General features: G+C 33.9%; 1 protein-coding gene across 5 annotated transcripts in view; it reads right to left on the bottom strand.

Annotated features, from left to right (window-relative positions):
- Positions 1–218: 218 nt before the first annotated feature.
- The window catches only part of CEP290 (centrosomal protein 290), a 51,916-nt gene continuing 32,290 nt past the window's right edge, over positions 219–19,844 (bottom strand). For 4 of the 5 annotated variants that reach the window (XM_039387299.1, XM_039387302.1, XM_039387300.1 and 1 more), the window contains 20 exons: positions 19,289–19,552; positions 18,424–18,531; positions 17,658–17,848; positions 16,771–16,984; positions 16,446–16,583; positions 16,137–16,358; positions 15,693–15,809; positions 14,153–14,298; positions 12,922–13,077; positions 12,214–12,337; positions 9,814–9,948; positions 9,428–9,514; positions 7,540–7,704; positions 7,096–7,218; positions 6,631–6,791; positions 3,587–3,728; positions 1,945–2,018; positions 1,693–1,796; positions 756–841; positions 219–468 (listed from right to left, as the gene is read on the bottom strand). In XM_039387299.1, coding sequence (XP_039243233.1) covers positions 280–468; positions 756–841; positions 1,693–1,796; positions 1,945–2,018; positions 3,587–3,728; positions 6,631–6,791; positions 7,096–7,218; positions 7,540–7,704; positions 9,428–9,514; positions 9,814–9,948; positions 12,214–12,337; positions 12,922–13,077; positions 14,153–14,298; positions 15,693–15,809; positions 16,137–16,358; positions 16,446–16,583; positions 16,771–16,984; positions 17,658–17,848; positions 18,424–18,531; positions 19,289–19,552 — 2,946 coding nt within the window. In that variant the 3' untranslated portion in view covers positions 219–279. Of the gene's footprint in view, positions 469–755; positions 842–1,692; positions 1,797–1,944; positions 2,019–3,586; positions 3,729–6,630; positions 6,792–7,095; positions 7,219–7,539; positions 7,705–9,427; positions 9,515–9,813; positions 11,645–12,213; positions 12,338–12,921; positions 13,078–14,152; positions 14,299–15,692; positions 15,810–16,136; positions 16,359–16,445; positions 16,584–16,770; positions 16,985–17,657; positions 17,849–18,423; positions 18,532–19,288; positions 19,553–19,844 lie in introns of those variants that run through there. The other variant, XM_039387303.1, reaches the window with a different exon arrangement.

Here is a 19,844-nt window from a genome sequence, read left to right as displayed (position 1 = left end):
CCAAGGTTTCAACTTCACCTGAAACCTGTGTACTACCCAGTTTAACTGTTCCGAATTAAAATGTGATACTGTGAAGGAGCTGGAAGAGGTAAAACTCCCTTTTATTTTGACTGATGTATATAACTGTTGACTAATCCAATTCTGCATTCTTAGGTGTGTGCAAACTAGTGTAACTTTAAGAGACTTGTATTATTCTAAGATAACCACAGACAAATTAATATTACATAACTGCTGTGGAATTTATTTTTTGTATCAATGCTGAGAATACTAAACAGTAGCCTAATCAACAGCAATGTTGCCTGGACTATGCACTTGGATGCCAAACTCTTCAGAAAGCTGCTTCAACTTCTCTTCTAAGATTATATTTTTTTTTACTTCTTCATTGTAGTTATATTTCAGATCCTCAAGTTCTTCAAAAAAGGAACGGTCATAGTTTTCTAATTCTCTTCTCAGCTTTTTTGTCTCCTCCTATTGAAAAGAATGAAGGAGTTCCACCTTTATCAAGAACTTTGTTAATACAGCACAACTTTTTTTCCTTTGTCTTGAGGTTAAATGATGAGATAATAACTATGTTATCTAGAGACAAAAAACCTCTACCCACAAACAGCACATTCACTAAAAACAAAATAGGCTTTGTAAACATAATGGTTTGAAATTGACTTAGTCATTAAATATTAATTTAGATATTAAACAGCTCTTTCTAGCTAACCGTAATTTTACTCGTTATCTTGCCTAGGATGATCCTTGCAACTCACCTTTAATTGCTGTTTTTCCAGCTCTAGGGCTTTCAGCTGTGTCTGGAGGTCAGCTATTTTATCCTTCTCTACAATTTCATTATGCCCTGTAAAAATAATGATGATTTTTTTATGAAATTTAAAGTAATGAAAATCCATGGCACAAATAATCTTGTTCGAGTAGTTCTGCATCTCCTGAAAGCTGAAACAGTTGAAGTGTGTAAACCCAGCTGGGGTCACCAAATATTCAAGTCATCTGGGCTTTTCCTTAGTTCTTGTAAAAATTAGACAGTGGTGTCTAGTTCTTGTGATTGAATGCAGTAGTCCAGTGACCAGTATGTTAGCACACTTCTGAGAAATATGACATGTATGCTTTCTCTGAATTAAGCTCAGGAAGTCTGGAAATAACATTAGGATCTTGTTATGTGTATTCTTAAATTCAAGAGGGTTAGTTTGTTTTGGTTTTATTCTTCCAGTCATATGGCAATGTGCTACTCCATAGTGCTCTGCTTTTCCCATGGGACTGATGCCTGCTAAATCTTAAGTTATTCACAGAGCTGCTATCTGGAAGTAGGCAGTCATTCTCTAGCAGCTTAGAACCCAAAGCAAAAGAGTATTTTAGTGAATGACTGATACCTTACAAACAGTCTTTTGAGGCTAATAAAACAAGTGGTGGCATGAACTACACACCTTGTGAGGAAAAAATCATACAAAGATTACAGTCTCTTGCTCAGGATAATTGATTATGGAGATTTTTACTAAGAATTCTCTACAAAAGGCTTGTATATGTACTCAAAAATCCAAGGCCTTAGTCTGCTACAGTTTACACTATTTTGGTATTAATCTAAATCAAACAGTTCTTTAGATTTATTATCACTTTGCACAAATATATTTAGTAAAAATAGTTTTAGGCTCCAAATACAGGAAGATCTTTATTTTAGGTATTGAAAATTATTACCAGCTGCCAGATCTTCACTTGTATAGGTGTGTCTGTGGTGCTTATAATCCTCCATCTGGTGCACTAGTTCTGCTTTTTCTTTCTCTAATTGATTATTAGTTAATCTGGAATATAAAACAATTTTAGAATAATTCTTAAAAATTATTAAAGTATTTTAGAACTTTAACTATAAATGTGCAATAGACACATTTCCTGGTCATTCTTATTTCATGCATATTGGCTGAGGTATTTATTTATTTAGAAGTACGTTACCTTAAAAGCTGAAGCTCCTTGATGAGGCTTTGCTCTGTCCTTGCACCTTCAGGAAGATATTTGAGAAGCTTAATCTTAAAAGAAAAATGAAAAAAGTTTTACTTATGAAAACAGCATCCATGAACAACACAGTTCAGACAGTTTTCTTGGACCCAGGATTAAAAAATGAATGAAAATAATACTAAAGATGTAACCAAGTACTAGGTTATCAAAAAAAAAGAAACCAAGTGTTCATCTACTGACAGTTTGTATGAAGCTAATTCTCAGCAGCCTTTTCAAAGTTTGCATAGATCATTGCTACATATTTCGTGAAGGATGAAAAAAAAAGTATTCAGAAGTTAGATTTACAAAAAAAGTTAGACACATAGCTACATCAGCATAATTTATACAGATGCTTAAGGAAGTGATATGCCTAAATCATTAAGTGCTTTAAAAATACTACTGATGTACTTATTTGCATCCCTAGGTGTTCAAGTTCCTTTTGAAACATAATATGAAAAGCCTGTAATTTTGCAGTGAAAACCCAAATGAGTGTACATTGACTAGGTATGACCTGCAGTCATTAAGTTAGAATAGGTCCCTGACCAGAGAGGGAACAAGCCTCTAGAAGTGCCTTTTGGTAAAGATGCTAAAGCAAAAAAAATAGTGTTCTAAATAGAAGATAATATACAGTTTATGAATGTGGTGACAATTTATGAACCCTCATGAGGCTACTGTTAATGATAGGCTTTTGTTCTGATTCTACCTAAAATGGTAAGCATCTGGGTACCACATAATGAAAGATTTTTATCTCTGAGTTAATTTTGCTGCTGGTATACACATCATGTTAATAATGCTGACATTATAGAAAAGGGAAAACAAGCAAAAATTAACAAAATGGTTGTTTTTTAGGAATCAATTCCAAGTTCTATTTATTGAACACATCTACTTTCTTACATAATATACATATGAATTCCCACACTGCAAGTTTTGTATTTGATGCCTTACACTGAAAATGGCTGGTACAAGACCATTGTACAGTGTGGGGAAGAAAACACCTACATATTAACAAACGAGAAGATGGAAGCTGACCTAGGTGAATAGTCCTAGGACTGCATCTCTGGAGTACTTAAAAGCCAGAATGTGGTACATCTTTTCAAAGGTACCTGAGTTTTAAAATTACATCACCTTTTCCATACATAAAATAGTATCTGAAAGACTTATGAGAGGCTACATGTAAGAGGCCGTGTTGGAAACAAATCAAGATCCCATTTAGGATGGCTAAGTCAATCCTCCCCCCCGAAAACCTGTAAGGAGCAGAGAAGTCTGCAGAACAAGCTAGAAGGACTTTAGAGACCATTTGAAGTATCTGTACTTATGGGCTTCCATGTGATCAGTGAAACGATAGTAAAAAAAGGCGTACAGAAGAACATAGCAGAAAAACACAGTTTCCCCCTAAGGCTGCAAGTCAAGAATATATATTGATAATATGTGGCTAAATTAATTGGCTAAAATATGTAAATATATTTGAGGCAACTATGACTGAAAAAAACTGTAAAAGAAAGGATTAGAGAAAAAATAACTACTTTGCCACTACAGACATTAGAAAGACATAAATTAATAATAATCATTCTATTCTCAGAGTCATCTAAATTTTACTCACTTGTTCTTTTAGATCTTGTAAATTTTTATCGGCATTGTGTTCACGTTCTCTTGCTTCCTGAAGCAGCCGTTTAAGGTCAGCAATGCTTTGGGTTTTTTTAGCAATATCCATTTCCATTTCCTTCAACTTAGTTTCATGCATCCTGGTAGTAGTTTTATTTAGAAAAAGATAAGGGCAGAAATACAGATTTAAATATGAGAATAAATGCCATAAAATAAACCCTAAAATATGCTTGGGACATTGGCCTTGAAAATAATTACTGGTCTTATAAATACAGCGTGCTGAAAGAAGCATAATGAAAAATACATATTTAATCTTAGAATAAAAGCTTTTCCAGATATTACACTTTTGTGGATCTTTCTTTGTGTCTACCTTTTATTAAAGGGTGATGGGAATCTTCATGCTATTGCACATAAACCCCAAACTACTTCATGCTAAAAGGATGCCTGTTACTGATGCAGTATGTAGACTGTTGGGTCTTTGTTGTACCTTTGACAGTATTTTTCTTATTATTTAATAATTTATGGAAAATAATGTACTGAGAAAAGGGCTAATACAGATACAGAAGAGGGAGACTCCAAGGGCAAAACTGTTCTACAATAAATTAGTTTACCCTGAAGTAACAGCAGTCTGAGAACGATTCCATTTTGCTTTCAGCCGTACAAGGCTACAAAAAGGTCTGTGTAGAATACAAAATGTTGGAAGGTACCTCTGGAGATCATGTAGTCCAGTCTCCCATCTGAAGTGGATTATCAGACAGCAAACATTTTGCTTTACATCAAAGAGCCTTCTGAAGGGTCCCTTGGATGACACCCCTTTGCCCTATTGAATACTTTCTGTTACCACATATGCTTTGGAATATGTGCTAGTGAGGTGGATTGCATGTTAAAGTGCCTCAAGCAGCTCCTCTGGATTAGTAATTTCTTAATGTTATTAACTTACTTTAAATTCATGTTAAATTAAATGCACATAAAAGTTTTTATTCACAAGCTGAAATAGGCAAGTACAATTAAGCACAACCATGTATTTTATAGCTGTCTATACACACAACTACATATCTCTATCAAGTAAATAGGACTAAGCAGAAATGTTCTTCCAAAGAAGTGAAGAACTAAAAGAATAATATATTAAAACTACTGAACCTACACTAGCTGTTAAAGGCCTACCATCTTCACTGCATGTTTGTATCTTTCTCCTGTGGTCAGCAGCTAGTTTTGCCCACCTTCCTTATGCTAAATATGACCTTGCATAGAGACATTTTATCTCACTAGATAGTGTGGGGAAAAGTTAAAAAAAGGAGTGGCTTTCTGAAGTCCTAGTGAAATGAAATGGCTCAGCAATATGCCAGAGAAGCACAAGAACTCCCCCAAGGGATCGTGTGGGATTGCAAGACGAAAGTGGGTAAAATCTTGGATATCAACAGTGATCTGACCTAAGATGAAATCAGAGAAGTCTCTCTCCTGTCCAGCTGATTTTCTGCCCTAGTAAGATTACTGTCAGAGGTTCTGATTTTGTAGATACCTTTCACTTCTGTTTACAACTGTTCAAGAGTACTTTTGCAGTACATCATCTTATTTCACCCTGAGATCATACAGGAGTCCAGACCTAAGAAATTTTTACCAAAAATTTTCTCTATTCAACCCTTTTGCAGGACACAGGCTGCTTATTTCTCTTAATAGCCTAAGCATTGTTACATTTCTTTTGTCCTTTTCTGAGGTCCAGCAGTACAAGATGTGATATCCAACTAAAAACTTGCCTCAAGAAGGGCAAAATTCTCCTTCCTTGTCCACTTTGATGAATCATGAGCATATTTCATGTGAACGTATCTTGAGATATATATAATGAATATTCTATATCAATCTGTTCATTATATCTGTTCATCTATATGTTAGTGTGACATATAAGTACTATTTTTGTGCTAGTCACAAAATGGGTTTAATAGTAACGCTTCTTGGACTGACCATGGCTTTGGAGTGACCATTTGCCAAAATCATATCTGTAAGCAAACCAGAAACCACAGAGCAAAAGAGCTTGTTTCTAGAAAAGAATGAATGGAATTAAGAGTTGTCCAGGCTGTAGAGTTAAGATCTCCAGCCTGTGTAAGTAGGTTGTCACAGAAAAAGTATAAAATTCCACTAATTGTGGAGGTAAAGATAAATTAAAAAGTAATTCTGCTTTACAGCTTAGGCATACAATCATAAAACTTCTTTTTAGTTTGTTCCATGTTGTGTGATACAAGTGATAGGTAACTTTCAGATAACTTATTGCTAAAGAGTTGATCACATTTACTAGTATTAGCAAACAAATTTTTGATGCTGATTTCCAAGTCTGAGTTTTATCTAAAAATCTAGAAATGGTGATTCTCAAACTTCATTTTATATACTGGAAAAGATACGGCTGATCTCAGTTTTTCTCCCTTCTACAAAAAGCAGAATCAACTGGCTGGCTGCAATTCTGGGCCTACAGAACACACAGGAAGGATCTTCTGCTGTGCCTACTTGTCACAAGGACTATAGAAATCACAGTGGCTTTTCTAACACAACCTCTGCACATTCATATGGTTAAAGGTAGATTCAAATGCTACTCAACTGGAAAATGCAGGTTTCTGGCTTCAATTTTTTGTTTCAGATTGTTGTTCATGCAGTAAATTATTGAAATACTTTCTGTGTTCAGCAGAAATGCTGACATTGCACAGAGCAAAAATACAATACGTTCAAGCAGCAGGGAACACAAAATACTTCCTTTACCTGAACTATCCAGAGATCTAGAGCTGATCTGAAGAATGGAGATAAATAACTGGCTTCTATATAGAGGAAACAGCTAACAAGGCCAGTATTTAAAGACACTAGGTCTCTGCTAGATTCATATCAGAGATCTGTATACTGATTCTATATATTAATATAGAAACAGAAAATAAATTATAGATAATATAAAACTATCTTCAAAAGAGAGATGAAAAATTATGAAAGTGTAACTTGTTTGTTAATATTTAAAGAGGATTTAACACTTGTGTTTATCTTCCTTACTACATTTTTAATTCCTACCTTGTTACAATGGACTTCCAGCTTTTGCTGTCAGCTCCATCAAGTTGGCTCTCAGCCAAATTTAGCTTCTTAATGGTTTCCTCCAGCTGTACAGTTAACTTTTCATTTAATATCTCCAAGTTATTCTTCACTATTCGTAGCTTCTCTCCACTGTCAGCTTCCTGTTGTTCAGTAAAACCAAATGTTTATAGAATACTTAACCTCACATGAAACACAGTATTATCTAAAATGATGGTGACATAGACTGATTTAGAGGAAAACTGCATCCAAGATTACTAGCACTTCAATTTCTTAATTCTGTCTTGCCCTAGTCCTTGGATATCTCTTCTCTACATATAATGAAAAAATCTGTCATAGCAACATCAGTGCTATATCAACCATTAAAAAAAGCCCAAACAAACCAACCATGTATTTATATACTTGCCACAACCAGTGGACTAAAGGGATGCATTATAATGACCGTACCTTTTTCAGTTCTTTACGCAGTCTTTCGTTTTCAGCAATGACTTTTTCCATTCCTTTGGTTTTAGATTCAAAACGCATACTCAGCTGGTCCCCCAGATCACGTTTCATTTTTTCCATTTCAGACTAAATATCAAACAGTTTGTTAAAGCACGTATACATTGCTTAGTAGAAAATTTCAGATTTCAATTTTTAAAACACAGCATAGTTACAGCTACTTAGCACAATAAACATAACATTTCGTCAAATAATTAAATATATCCTTAAGGTACAACATACCTTATTCGTATGTTATGCTAAAATTAAGTTCTGCTCTTCTGTTCTATGTTTCATATTTTTAAAACACTTGTGCCAATCAATATCAACAATAGCCTTGCTGCTCCATTTTTTTTACTAACTTGCATATAAACTGTGACCTAAATATAGTCACTGGAGATAATTCAGTACCTTTAGCCCCTCATTTTCTTGTTCAAGACCAAGTAATTTCTCATTTGAAACCACAGCTGGTGCTTTCTTCAGTTCTTCATTTTCTCTTTGGAGTCTCTCTACAACCTTTTTCATCAAACCAATTGTTTTTTCCAATTCTGGGACTGTCTTTCCACTTCTACCAGCCTATAGAGAGGGGGGGAAAAAAAGTAAAAGTAAGCAAATAGTTCATCTTAACATTCTAAGATACTCTAAATCTTACTTTATTGCTTATTTTCCCATTGCAACTCATAAAAAAATGATGCATTATTTTGGTATAACTTGAACCCTAGAATTCCTTGCATGCTTAGTTCCCCAAAATGTCTAATAATATATTCACCCCCAAAGTCAACGTATCAGCTCCTGCATTTTCTATGTTACCCAAGAAAGCTGCCATTAAGTCTCAAAATCTGCTGTATTTTATGAACTAAACTGAAACATTAGAAAAATAAATCAAAGATCTACTTAATTTTTAGCTTTTCTTGTAGACCAATTCCCCAGTCCAACAGACTGTGCAATTGTTTAAATGCTAATACTGTTGGGAGGACTGGAGGAGAAGAATGGCTGGGAGCTTGAGGGAGGAAAAGAGGGCAACCCTCTTTTTTTTTTAGCAACCCTAGTTCTGCTGAGTTAAAGTCACAGGAGAACTACATTTTAAAGCATAGATCTCCCTTTCCAAAGGCATATATTCTTCTTGAAGGATGATAAATAAATAAATGTGGGGGAAAATCTTGTAATTTCTCCATTTTTCTTGTTTCACTACATTAATTGCTGAGTTAGAAAAGCTGTTAAAGAGTCTTCAAAATCATTTATTTTTTCATCATTTTTGTAGTGATTTCCTCAGCAATAATAATTTAAAGATGCTAACTCTAGTTCCAGGCCCATGAGGTACCTCCTTTTCTTTCTAAGAAAGGAGCATAGTACAGTGTAAAATAGGGAATATTTTACTCCCTGGAGCTCCACATAAATCTATATAGCAACCAAGTCTCAGAAGTAAAAATCACTTATTCTTCTCTAAAATAATTGGAAGGATTAGGAGGTTTGCGTTGGTACACAACAGAGTTAAAGAAAAACCTGTCACATCTTGGTGCCTGAAAAGGAAAGAAAAGAACAAAATTTGCTGCCTTCTCAGAACCCTTGCATACAACAGTTTCATTGCCTTGTCCAAAAATTACCACTGCACAAGAAGAAAAAATAAACAAGCAGTTCACACAAGGTTTGAGTAAAAGAATGGAAAATTATCTTTTCCAGGTACTCAGAAGCAGAACTCATTCTCCTTTTATACTGAAAGAGCTACAAAGGCACTGAAGAGCTTTTAATTAAGTCAGCTTCCTTTAAAAGGTCATACAAATAGTCTGACAAGTTAGGGGCAAGAAACATATTGGGCACTGCTGAAGACTTTTTTTCCTTTAACTTCTGAAATATTGTTCTATTAAAGTAGTTAACAGTAGCTGGAGTAAAATTTAACTGTGTCATCTTGTGTAGTACAACAAACAAAAACCTTCACTAGCAATAACTTACACTTTGTAACATCTACATCAAGTAAAATAATTTAAATAAATACACTAATATAATTTTCATTATTACAGCTGTAACTGAAATTTATTGTATAAATATGTTTCTGAAGATAACTAATCCAAGTGATAAAATAAGGCCATGATAGTGTATATATTTAAGTGTAGTTGTAGTCCTTCTAATGGTCCTGTTAACTTAATTTCATTAATTTATTATAGCAGTTTATCAATAAAATAAACAAGAACAATTAATATTTGCTTTTGTTTGATTCCAAGTAATTTTGCTTCAATAAAACTTTGAGCTTTTTCTTTTCATTCTCATTTAATTATGATGAAAATGCTGATACAATACTCACCCCTCTAACGCTGCCCAGCTTTCGTTCAACATCTGCTTTCTCTTTTTTGAGAAGTTCACACATTTCTTTTAAGTCATCTACTTGGTCCTACCAAAAAAAAAAAAAAAAAAAGGCAATAAGCAATTTAATTAGATCTCAAATTGACGTGAACAGTTGGTGAACAAAATTACAATTGGTATTTCAACTGGTTAACTTTGAAAAATTTAAGAGAAAGCACTTTCCCATATTAATGACATTTTCTATCATTTCCACCAGCAATTCAACCTTCTCAACTTCTGTAAAAACATGAAAAACTTACAGTACGTACAGAAAAAATATCTGTTTCTTTTTAAACAATTCCCTAACCTGTGTCAGAATAAAGAGGACTAAAGGTAAAAAGATGTTACCTTTAGTCTTGGCAAATCTTTATTGGCCTGCTCTAGCTGGAATCTTAGCTCAACATTTTCAGATGACAATCTTAGATTTTCCTTTAAAACTTCTTGTTCTCTTCGATACTGATCACTTGACCCTATTCCTGATGTCTTGAGAAAACAGAAGGGAAAAAAATTATTAAGTGGTAATGCACTAATTCAATACAACTATCAGTTGTAGCTGATTAAGAGCAACAGATAATTAGTATTTTTCACAGAAATAAAACAAGATAGTATTATCACCAGTTTTGATCTAATCTACTTTAACACCTCTTACATTTCCTAAACTTGCTTAACTGTTAAGGGAATTTTACAAATCTGTATAAACCAGTAAAAATTTCGTCAAACCAAAATTAACTCTCAAACTATTGGGTAGAAATAAATTCCAAAATCTAAAAGACAAAAAAGCTACTGAGTGTAGTAAGTTGTGACACTGTTTCTGGGAACAGCATCTAATTTTAAGGATATATTCTGATAGTTTTTTAAATAGTAAATATGTCATAAGACATTTCAGTTATGTCAAAGAGATCACAGATCAAGTCAGGAACAGTAGTATGTAACTCTTGTTCTTAGTTTGTTATTTCCTACAATCTTAAGTCTCTATCCATGGAGGCTAGTAATTTCTATTACATGAAGAGTGCTTTGCATGTTTTATATTGCCAATTCAAATCATAACTATACGGTAAATTATTTTGCCTGACTAGTAAAGAGTAAAACCTTTTAATGATATAATAATCAGTGTTTTTCACTTATGTAATTATGGAATTAACGTTATGATTCATTACTTTACCACTAGGAATAAAGTATTTGCTTCAATAAAGCACATTTTTTAGTATAAGTTTAAGTAAGAAGTAAGTAAATGTAAGTAAGAAGATATCATAAGTCTCTTAAAGAACGAAGATCATCAGCTAGCTGCATGTATCATTGAGGTTTTTTGTAAACTCTCTGGATCAAAATTTTAGTATTGACAGTAGCTTACTTGTGAGTTGTCATGCATGCCTATCACGAAAGTACAAGGTTTGCTTTATGGACTAGATGACTAGACTTCAATATCCCTGCAGACCATGCATAGGAGAGCATGGCTTTATCAAAATCAAACTATTCTATTTCTTTATCATTTATACTGAAGAAATGCTAGGGGGACACTACAGTATCAAACCTTGGGCATTTCACACAATTCTGAGGTTGTTTCAACCCTTTCTGTACAGCTTTGGTAATTTTCATGTTTATTCTCTGCAGTGTGTTGATTCATTTCATTATTCACATTTATTTTGTCTGCTTCACAGTCATTAGCTTGAGTAGAAAGTTCCCCCGGATCAGACTGATTGCAGCTCATTCTGTCAGTATCAGGCTCTTCTCCACCTTCTTCTTCATCCACATTTGATCGTTTGAAGATTTCTTGCTTGCTCTCCTCTTCACATTCCTCATTAACTTTTCCTTTTTCAGGCTGGGTTATATTTTCTTCTTTTTCACTGCAGTTTTCTTTATCATATTCAGCTATATTTTTGTTTTCCAATACTGCTGTAGAAAAATCTGTGTCCTTCCATTTCTCACTATCTTCAGGATGCTGTTCAGGAGACACTTCTGTGCTTGCATCTGCAGTAGCCTCCTGGCCTTTGTTATGCATGATGCAGGTTTGTGTGTGTGCTTCCCCATCTATTTCATTGCCATCAGTAATGCTATTATTAGCCTGATGTTTCATTTCATCCCTACTCGAAACAGATTTCTTTTGAAGGAAATTCAGATACTTTTGTTTACTGACAGTGATAGGAACAGATTCGGTCACTTTAGTCTGGTCACATCTACTCTGATTCAAGTTGAAGATAGAGTGAAGCATGAAAGAAAAGCAGAACACAGTAAAATAAAACAGGAAATAAAGAAAACTAGAATGTATTGTTAAGTCTATTCTTGAAAGATTAAGGTAACTTAATAATGCAAAGCTTGCAATATAATGAACCTTGTAAAAATCAAAGCACAACAAAAACACCTAATGTAACTGAAATGCAGCTCAGTATTTCCCCAAATTCTGTGCATCCTAAATTTTCAATCAATATGTAATATAAAAGTATTCTCTCAGTTGCAGACTGATATATTTAAAAATACATTTTTCCTTATTTCTCCACATATATTAGAATACTGAATATTTCAGTGTCTACCCATAGAACACAGAAACTATAAGTTTTGCGGGTTGGGGGATTTTTTTAGGTTTCTTTTGTTGTTTTACAACCACTAAAAGCTGAGTATTTCGTATCATGTTCTAGAATACTGTCATTTGAATAAAACCACCTAAATGACACAGAATACCAAATAGATAACAAATATTTTTGATAAGTTGGTGCATTTCCTCTAGGTAATATGGTTATATTATTAACTTACTGAGGCTCTCGAAAATGTCTCTCTCGAATATTGTCTCTGCAATGCATGAAGCTTTTCCTGGAGGTATAGGTTTTTGAAATGTAAATCTTCTACAACAGAATCTCTTGGGATTGCTTGCAGTGTTCTACATCGAAAAACAAGTCAAGGCAAAACAAACAAACAGCTATTACTGCAGAAAAACATCCCTTAAGGTAAAAACACCATGAACTTCTGGATTTCTACGTTGGATTTTCCAGTATTACTGAGCTAGTTATTCTACATCAATGTTAGCCATATAAACTATTTGAACTAACACCTGTGAATGGACAATACATACATGTCCAGCCTGTTCTACTCAGATACATTATCCACTGTGATAGTGAATATGCTGATTAAGAATACACTCCCTAAGTGCACTTAGCAGTTTCAGTAACTTCCACCAACTCTAAACTGTACTTATAATTTTACACAGTAGGAGCCGTATGTTTTTCACATTATTTAGCTTTTTAGAATAATGAACAAATGCTGCATATTCTCTTAACATGCACACCTGCTCCCAAATAGTTTTAAGTTTGCTCATCACAGACTCAAAGAATAATTTTTTTAATTCCTGTCTGGTTTTTTTCCTTACTGAATTAGTTGACCTCTTAGAGACCATCTCATTCCACACATTTTTTATTAATTTAGATTTTTTTCGCTTTTGATAGATTCTTTTAAAAAGACTCTCACCTCAAGTGTGCAACTTCATTTTCTAACTCTAGATTCTGTTTTCTTAGTTCTTCCACTTCTTTTTCAGTTTCTGAGGCTCTTACTCCAACAACACGGTCAACAGTGACACCAGTAGTTTTCAGTTTCTTCTGCAGAGCAATTTTCTCTTTTTCAGTCCTGAAACATCCAGTAAACTTACATTTAAAAGTTTATTTGCTAACTTGCTTTCTTTAGGAGAAAATATTTCCTGTCTTAAAGAATCTACATTTGCAATTTGTTTGCTCAGCGAACCATACCCCCTTTTCTTTTTAACAAGGTCACCATGGAGATACTAAAAAAACGTGACCTAAACCTGAAAAAAACAATGAACATCAAGTCAGTATCATGCATGTCATAAACCACTTGTTGGTTTTGTCTTTGTTCACTGTGAAATTCATGCAAGACTTGCTAAGAATAAATGCTATTTTGAAGCAGTTTCAATCCACCATTTAACAACAGCTACAATTACTATCACAGTTTTCTTTCTCTTCTGCATCTTTTGTCAGTAAAACCCTGCTATTACTGTACCGAAGTAAATATAAAACCTGCAGAGGGTTTGCACATATGGTTGATTTTTTTAAAAGGCTTCCATCTCATAAACCTAGAACAGTCACTACTGCAGTAGCACTACATGTAACAGTAGCACGGCATTCAGTCCTCATCATGGCTGGGCTTCCTGAACGAAGATTTGGGGAGGGCTCTACCCATGTTTGTTACAAGCGCGTTGGTGGCTAAAAAGGCCAATACAAGACAGGCACGTCCGGTTGCAAAAGGCACAGCAGAAAGACTCCTTAGGTGGTATATTCTGCAAGGCACGATTCTTTCTGCGTTGTCTTTTCTCCTCGAGAGTGATTCTAGCAGCCTGATTAAATAACACAGAGGTGAGAAACAGCCTGTCTTCCTAAAACTGTTATTTGCTTTATGAGAATAACAGAATCCTAAGACAGGAAGCATAATAAAGGACTTAAATTAATTTTATTTTGATACAGTTTTTTCTAATAAAGGTTGTTGGCTTCTACAAGTGAAATGATATTAGAGGAGTAAGTAGTCTGCTGCTTGAAAATTAACTAATCCTTTTAATCTCAATAGCAATGTCAAATTCTCACCATCAATCTTATAAACACAACAAACTGCAATAATTATTACGTGAAAATCATATTTAGATTTCCCTTATGTCATCATTTTGTAGCTGAATCGATTAAAACCAACTCACTTTGTATAAATTTCCTTCAATGTATTTAGCTGTTTGGATAAAGCATCTGCCTCTTTTTCCTTTTCCCTTAGTTTGTTTCGCAGTCCTTCCATTCTGATTTGCCATTTTTTACCTTCTTCCCATCTAATTATTTCCTCCTTGGGGGTCTGTGAAGAACATAAGCAAATTATGTATATCCTTTTGAGTTTTTTTCTTGAAGTAAAACAAGAAAACACATTAGAAAACTAAATAATATATTCTTCATTTATCAATTTAAACCAGGAAGCCATAGCAGGCATGTATGATTTACCACAGCTAAATAGCAGGTTTGGCTGGATATGCTGTGTAAAGTATAAAAAGGTAATACAGTTTAATGCTGTTACCAAATTCTTCCTTAGCTTTTAATAGTCATTTTACAAAAAAAGGAGTGACACCTTTTATGAAATTAGAGGTGCCAGTGCAATCTATCCATTTACTTTGAATTACACATTAGACAGATTTAAGAAAAAGCAGGGGTTTTTCTCTGCCTATTTAAAACATTATCTGTCTTCTGCAGCTCTCCAGGGGCTTATTTAAAACATTATCTGTCTTCTGCACAGCTTTTTTTCCTATGAGAAATGGAATCTCTACTCAGAGTTAACAATTCAGTAACTATAAATTATACATTGGTTAAAACCAGTACCTATGGCATTGCAAACGGCTACTGAAAGATCACAGTCAATATTCCTGTAAGCAATTTTTGGTTTGGGGTTTTGTTTGTTTGTTTATTTTTAATTGGAATTTTCCCTTCCCCAGTTATCCCCTGTACTTCGTTGTCTGTCTTTTTTCTAAACAGTTACTGCTACTAAGGAAAGGAAGGAAAGGAAAATCTCAGAAAACAGGAAAAATACATGCTAAGTGTGAGAAAAATACCTCTAGACACAAAGCAACAGGTATTTAAAACATTTCAAATTCAGTGGATCCATAAGTCCAGTCCTAGAATAATACTTAATATCATAACTAGTCTGAATGTCATTATACAAGCATGCTGTAATATTCCAGTATACTTTATGATTAGTATGAGAAGCTGCTAATTAGTTACCGAAGTAGTAACAAGGAAAACACCAAACAACTGGTAAATTAACACAACTCCAATTGCTCAGAACCTCTTGTATGTGGAGATCACTACTGTGAAGGATAATCACCTATAGAGATATCATCCCTTTTAGGATTCACTCTTTTGCTCCTAATTACTTTGTGTTTTTACCATTGCACCGATTTCACAGAGGCACATTTGACAGCACTTACGTAATAAATTTAACTGCTACCTACAAAATCTTAGTTTTCTAAGATTTTTAATGGATCTTTAATTCTACAAAAAAGGCAGGAAAACATTAATATACCAGTACTAAGTAACAAGAGCAGTAACAAAGACCATGGGAAACATGAAGAAGTTGCAGCCATGAAACTGCTTTTCTTCTGGTCAAGTTTGGTTGGTTGGTTTTAGAAGCAACTGGGAGAGTAGAACTGCCTTGATCTAGGCTGATGATGTCTTCAATGCAACGATATAAATATCACATACCTTGTCTTCTCTTACACCTTTTTTTTCTGTTTCTTCACACTTTGTCTCAAGATCACTCTCCAACTTTTTAATTTTTTTCTGAAGCACATCTATCAGATTTTGTTCATCAACTTTGCTCTGAAAAATTACAAATTTTTACAAACTTCAAGTTTAGTGATTGCTACCTAAGTTGTTTTTTTCTCAAGTAAAAAAATAAGGATTTTAATTCCAAGTTCGTAGAATTTGTTTAGAACCTCAATGATGTTTTTAAAATTATCTTTAAAGTATTATAGTATTGGAACAAAACTTTGCACTCTGAACTGAATAATCAGCAGCAGGTATAAGTCTTAAAAAATAATTAGATGATTCTCCTGTAAGCCAAAAAGACTTAATCTTTTCCCCCCAAACCAGCACATCTATACAGAAACTGGACCAACATGAAACAGTTTGAAAAATCACTTCTACCTGAATGCTACTGCTCAGTCTCCTAATACGGTTCTTCAGTTCTTCATTTTCTTTTTCCATTTCAGTTTTTTCTCTCGATATTTTAGCAAATGCTTTTTGTTTCCTCTGAAGTTCTTGGTTCAACTCATCCCTTTCATCAGACAAAGAAGTTTCCTTGGTTTTACTTATTTTAAGGTTGTCTGTAAGCTTTGTAATCTGATTATTCAATTCCTCTATCTGTGTCTAGAAGAAAAACAAACCAGCAAAGCCCACAAATCAGGGTTATCAAGGATACAACAAAGCAGTACAACAATGCTACCTAGTACTCACCGTAAGCCCCTTTGTTTCTCTGTCAACAATCTCCTGGACATTCATATATGCCTCCTTTTGTGATGCAGCAGAAATAATCTGCTGTTCAGCATTAGCAGTCATTTCTGCTCGGAGTTCCAGAAGTGCTTTACTCAAAGCCTGAAAGTAATTAATTGAATTTTTTTTAAGTGAAGATGCTGCTAAAAAACAAGAAAAGGCAATTATATTTTACAGTGGTATATTATGCAATTATATTCTATCTCCTGCTCAACTACACAAAGGATTCTTAAGCATTGAGAAACAGTAAACATTTAAGTGGCATGGAGATTAATTTTTGTTAACTAACTTTGTGCTGGTTCTCTTTTATGGCTAATTGGCTCTTCAGCTGTTCCACCAGGTTTTTCAGTGTTGCTGTGGGTGCTCTGGTATTTGCTTCTTTTTGGACCTCTAGTTCAGCTTTTACATTTGCTAATTCCTTCTCCTTCTGAGATAATATATTCCTCAATTCATTTGCTTCATGTTTTATTTGTTCCATATCAACTGTGTGCTTTTCCTGAAGCCTAATAAAAAATAAGCATTAATAGGGTACACTGCAATAATTAACAAATTCCAAATAAGTAACATAGGACATGATTGATATTTTTTATTATTATTAAAACAAATGACACTCAGATTTGGAAACAGCAAAAAAAGACTGACTCAACAAAGGTGGCCTCCATTTAATAAGAAAATTACTCAAGAAAGTCAGCAAAATCAGATTAGAGTATTGTTCATTCTCATTCCTGGCCCTTAGAGGTTAAAAAAAAATCATACTTTTCTCCTTTTAAACACCAGCTAAATTTTCATGAGTTTAAACTGGTCAGCAACAAACCCAAACAGATGTATCAGAGGGAGAAAAACAACAAAACACAAGACAGCAGATAATACAGTAACTTAAAAATAACTTTCTTACCAAGACTCCTCAAATACTTTTTCACTGATTGGGACAAAGCTAACAACTGAAAGGCACTTTTCCAAGCCACAGTTTTTCAGTATTATCCCCAGCGAAGGGCTACAGATTAAAATTAACTTATAGTTACCAACTATACTAATGCTTTTGAGTTAGTTTTTTTCAGTTAAATCTTAAATTCAGCAAAAACATGTTCAATTTGATAGATCAGTCCTGTAGTAGCAATACATAACTGACTTGATCCACTCCAGGTTGTGACTTACATTAACAGTCTAAAAACTTACTGGACTCTGATAGTCTCAAACTCATTGATTTTCATTATAGTAATTTGTTTTTGTTTCTCCAAATCAGATGATGTTTTCTTTAATTTTCCAACAAGTGAAGCAAGAGAATTATCCTGTTCGGCTACAGTTTGCTCTAAGCGGTGAAAATATTTGCTGTTGGAAAGTGATAAAGAAGACTTTTTCCCTAATTCCTGTAAAATAGAGCAAATGCACATGACAAACACTTTAAGCTTTAAATTAAAGATAACCATTAGTGATGCATTTTTAACTCAATCCTAAATATACCTAAGCATTCATAGCTAATACATTTATTTACTGAGATATGATTCTTAGTTCACAGAGAAACCAGTCACACTGGTTTGAAAAGAATTTTGTGCATCTAATGAACAACAGAATAACCAGTTAAAACAGGTTTCACCTTATCATAAAGTGTAGAGAGAAATTTCATATTGAAATGGGATAGTTTAATATAACTATAGATTGAATGAGATGAATAGAAAACAAAATATAACTCTCTCTTCTAGAAGTCTCCGTAAGGATGATATCAAAAACAGGGAATGAGGTGGTAACTTTGGTTTCTTATACATGACTTCTAATCCATCTCATGTGAATTCTCTCAAGAACAATACAATAACTGTATCAATCACGCTTTTCTTTTTCCTGTCATCAATTATTACTTACTTTTGACTGCAAAACTGTTCTTTTCACCAACAAATTAAAAAACATAGGAACAACTTCACTAATCCCACAAATACACATAACTCACCAAAGCAGTCTCTTTGAATTTATTAAGGGAATTGTCAGTGTGCAAATCTAACTTCTGGTGTAGAACTCTTAGGTCTTCCTCATGCTTCTTTGCTATTTCCTCTTGTTCCTGTTAGTTCAAAATAAAAGTATAACTCTACTGGATGTACACTATCACAGAAAGTCATGAAACAACAGTGCCTTCAAGCTGTTTATTCACTCATTGCTCAATATTACTCCACAGATTGAAGAAATAGCTACACATGTTAATCAAAGCACACTAAGTGAATATGATAGAAAGTCTGCTTTGGAAATGTGCTCCTGATCCAAACACACTAAAACTGATGCACGTGTAGTCTTGAAGTACCTCTGAGACAAAAGGTTTATGCTTTAAAATATGCTTTATGGATATATGAAAAGCCAATATTAATTATGTTAAAGTAATATAAAGTATGCTTAGACACACTTTATGCTTTTAAAAATGCTTTAATTTAAAATATGCTTTCCATAAATGTCTTTCCTCTATCTTCCAAATATCTACCAGATATAGTCCAGATGCAGTGCAACTTACTGTTGCTAGTACTGAAAAATCCCATAGAAATATACGACATACCACTTTTCACAGCAGAATTTTAGTTTTTTTCCTGTCACACTACTTTAATTCCTAGACAGACATCAGATACATAAACTCTTGGACCAAGCAGTTCTCTTATTATAAGAGGTTAAAAAATTCTATGTGAACCTCTCACATAAAAATAACAAATTGTCTCTGTTCTGTTACATCTGAGCTCAGAAACTTATTTTAGATTTCACTAGCAATGTGAAAACAGAGAATCAACTAAAATAACTTAAAAATGGAAGAAATTTTATCCAAAAAGTTTAACTACCTCTCTTGCTTTAGCAAGCATATGTTGGTATCTTTTTAACACTTCCTCCTTTTGATTTAATCTTGCTTGCATATTTGCAATGGTTTGATGAGCAATTTTAATGGCATGATGGTACTCTGGATCATCTTCTCCTTTGCCTAATTCAGCCATTATTTTCTCTCCTGATGATGCAGGCAATCGAAGTCTTAGTTCATTTATAACTTTGTCTCTTGATAAAACATTTTGTTCAGCTTTCCACAGAGCGGTTTCCTTTTCTTTTAATTTCTACAACGAAAGGCAATTGTTGCATTTCCAGAATTCAAAAACTGCAAGAATTCAAAAACTGCATTTCTTACTTTTTAAGAAATGTACCAGAAAGATTTGTCTAAATGGACTTATAACCACAAAATGCTTTGCACTGGGTTCTGTCTGTATAGGATTACCATTAAGTGTAGAAAAGTCCCAGAATATCATTACCTTGTCTTTTGCTTGGCACAAGACACTGAAAGCAACTGATTTTGTGCTACCAAACTAAGACGTCTGTGTTTTACAAATTTCTCTAGAACCATTTAGTAGG

The sequence above is a fragment of the Pipra filicauda genome, unplaced genomic scaffold (assembly GCF_003945595.2).
Source record: "Pipra filicauda isolate LSUMZ 115617 unplaced genomic scaffold, ASM394559v2 scaffold54_size4384275_pilon, whole genome shotgun sequence".
Classification (NCBI taxonomy): Eukaryota; Metazoa; Chordata; class Aves; order Passeriformes; family Pipridae; genus Pipra; species Pipra filicauda.
Note: the sequence above shows the minus strand (reverse complement) of the source record. Positions and strands in the feature narration are given on the sequence as shown.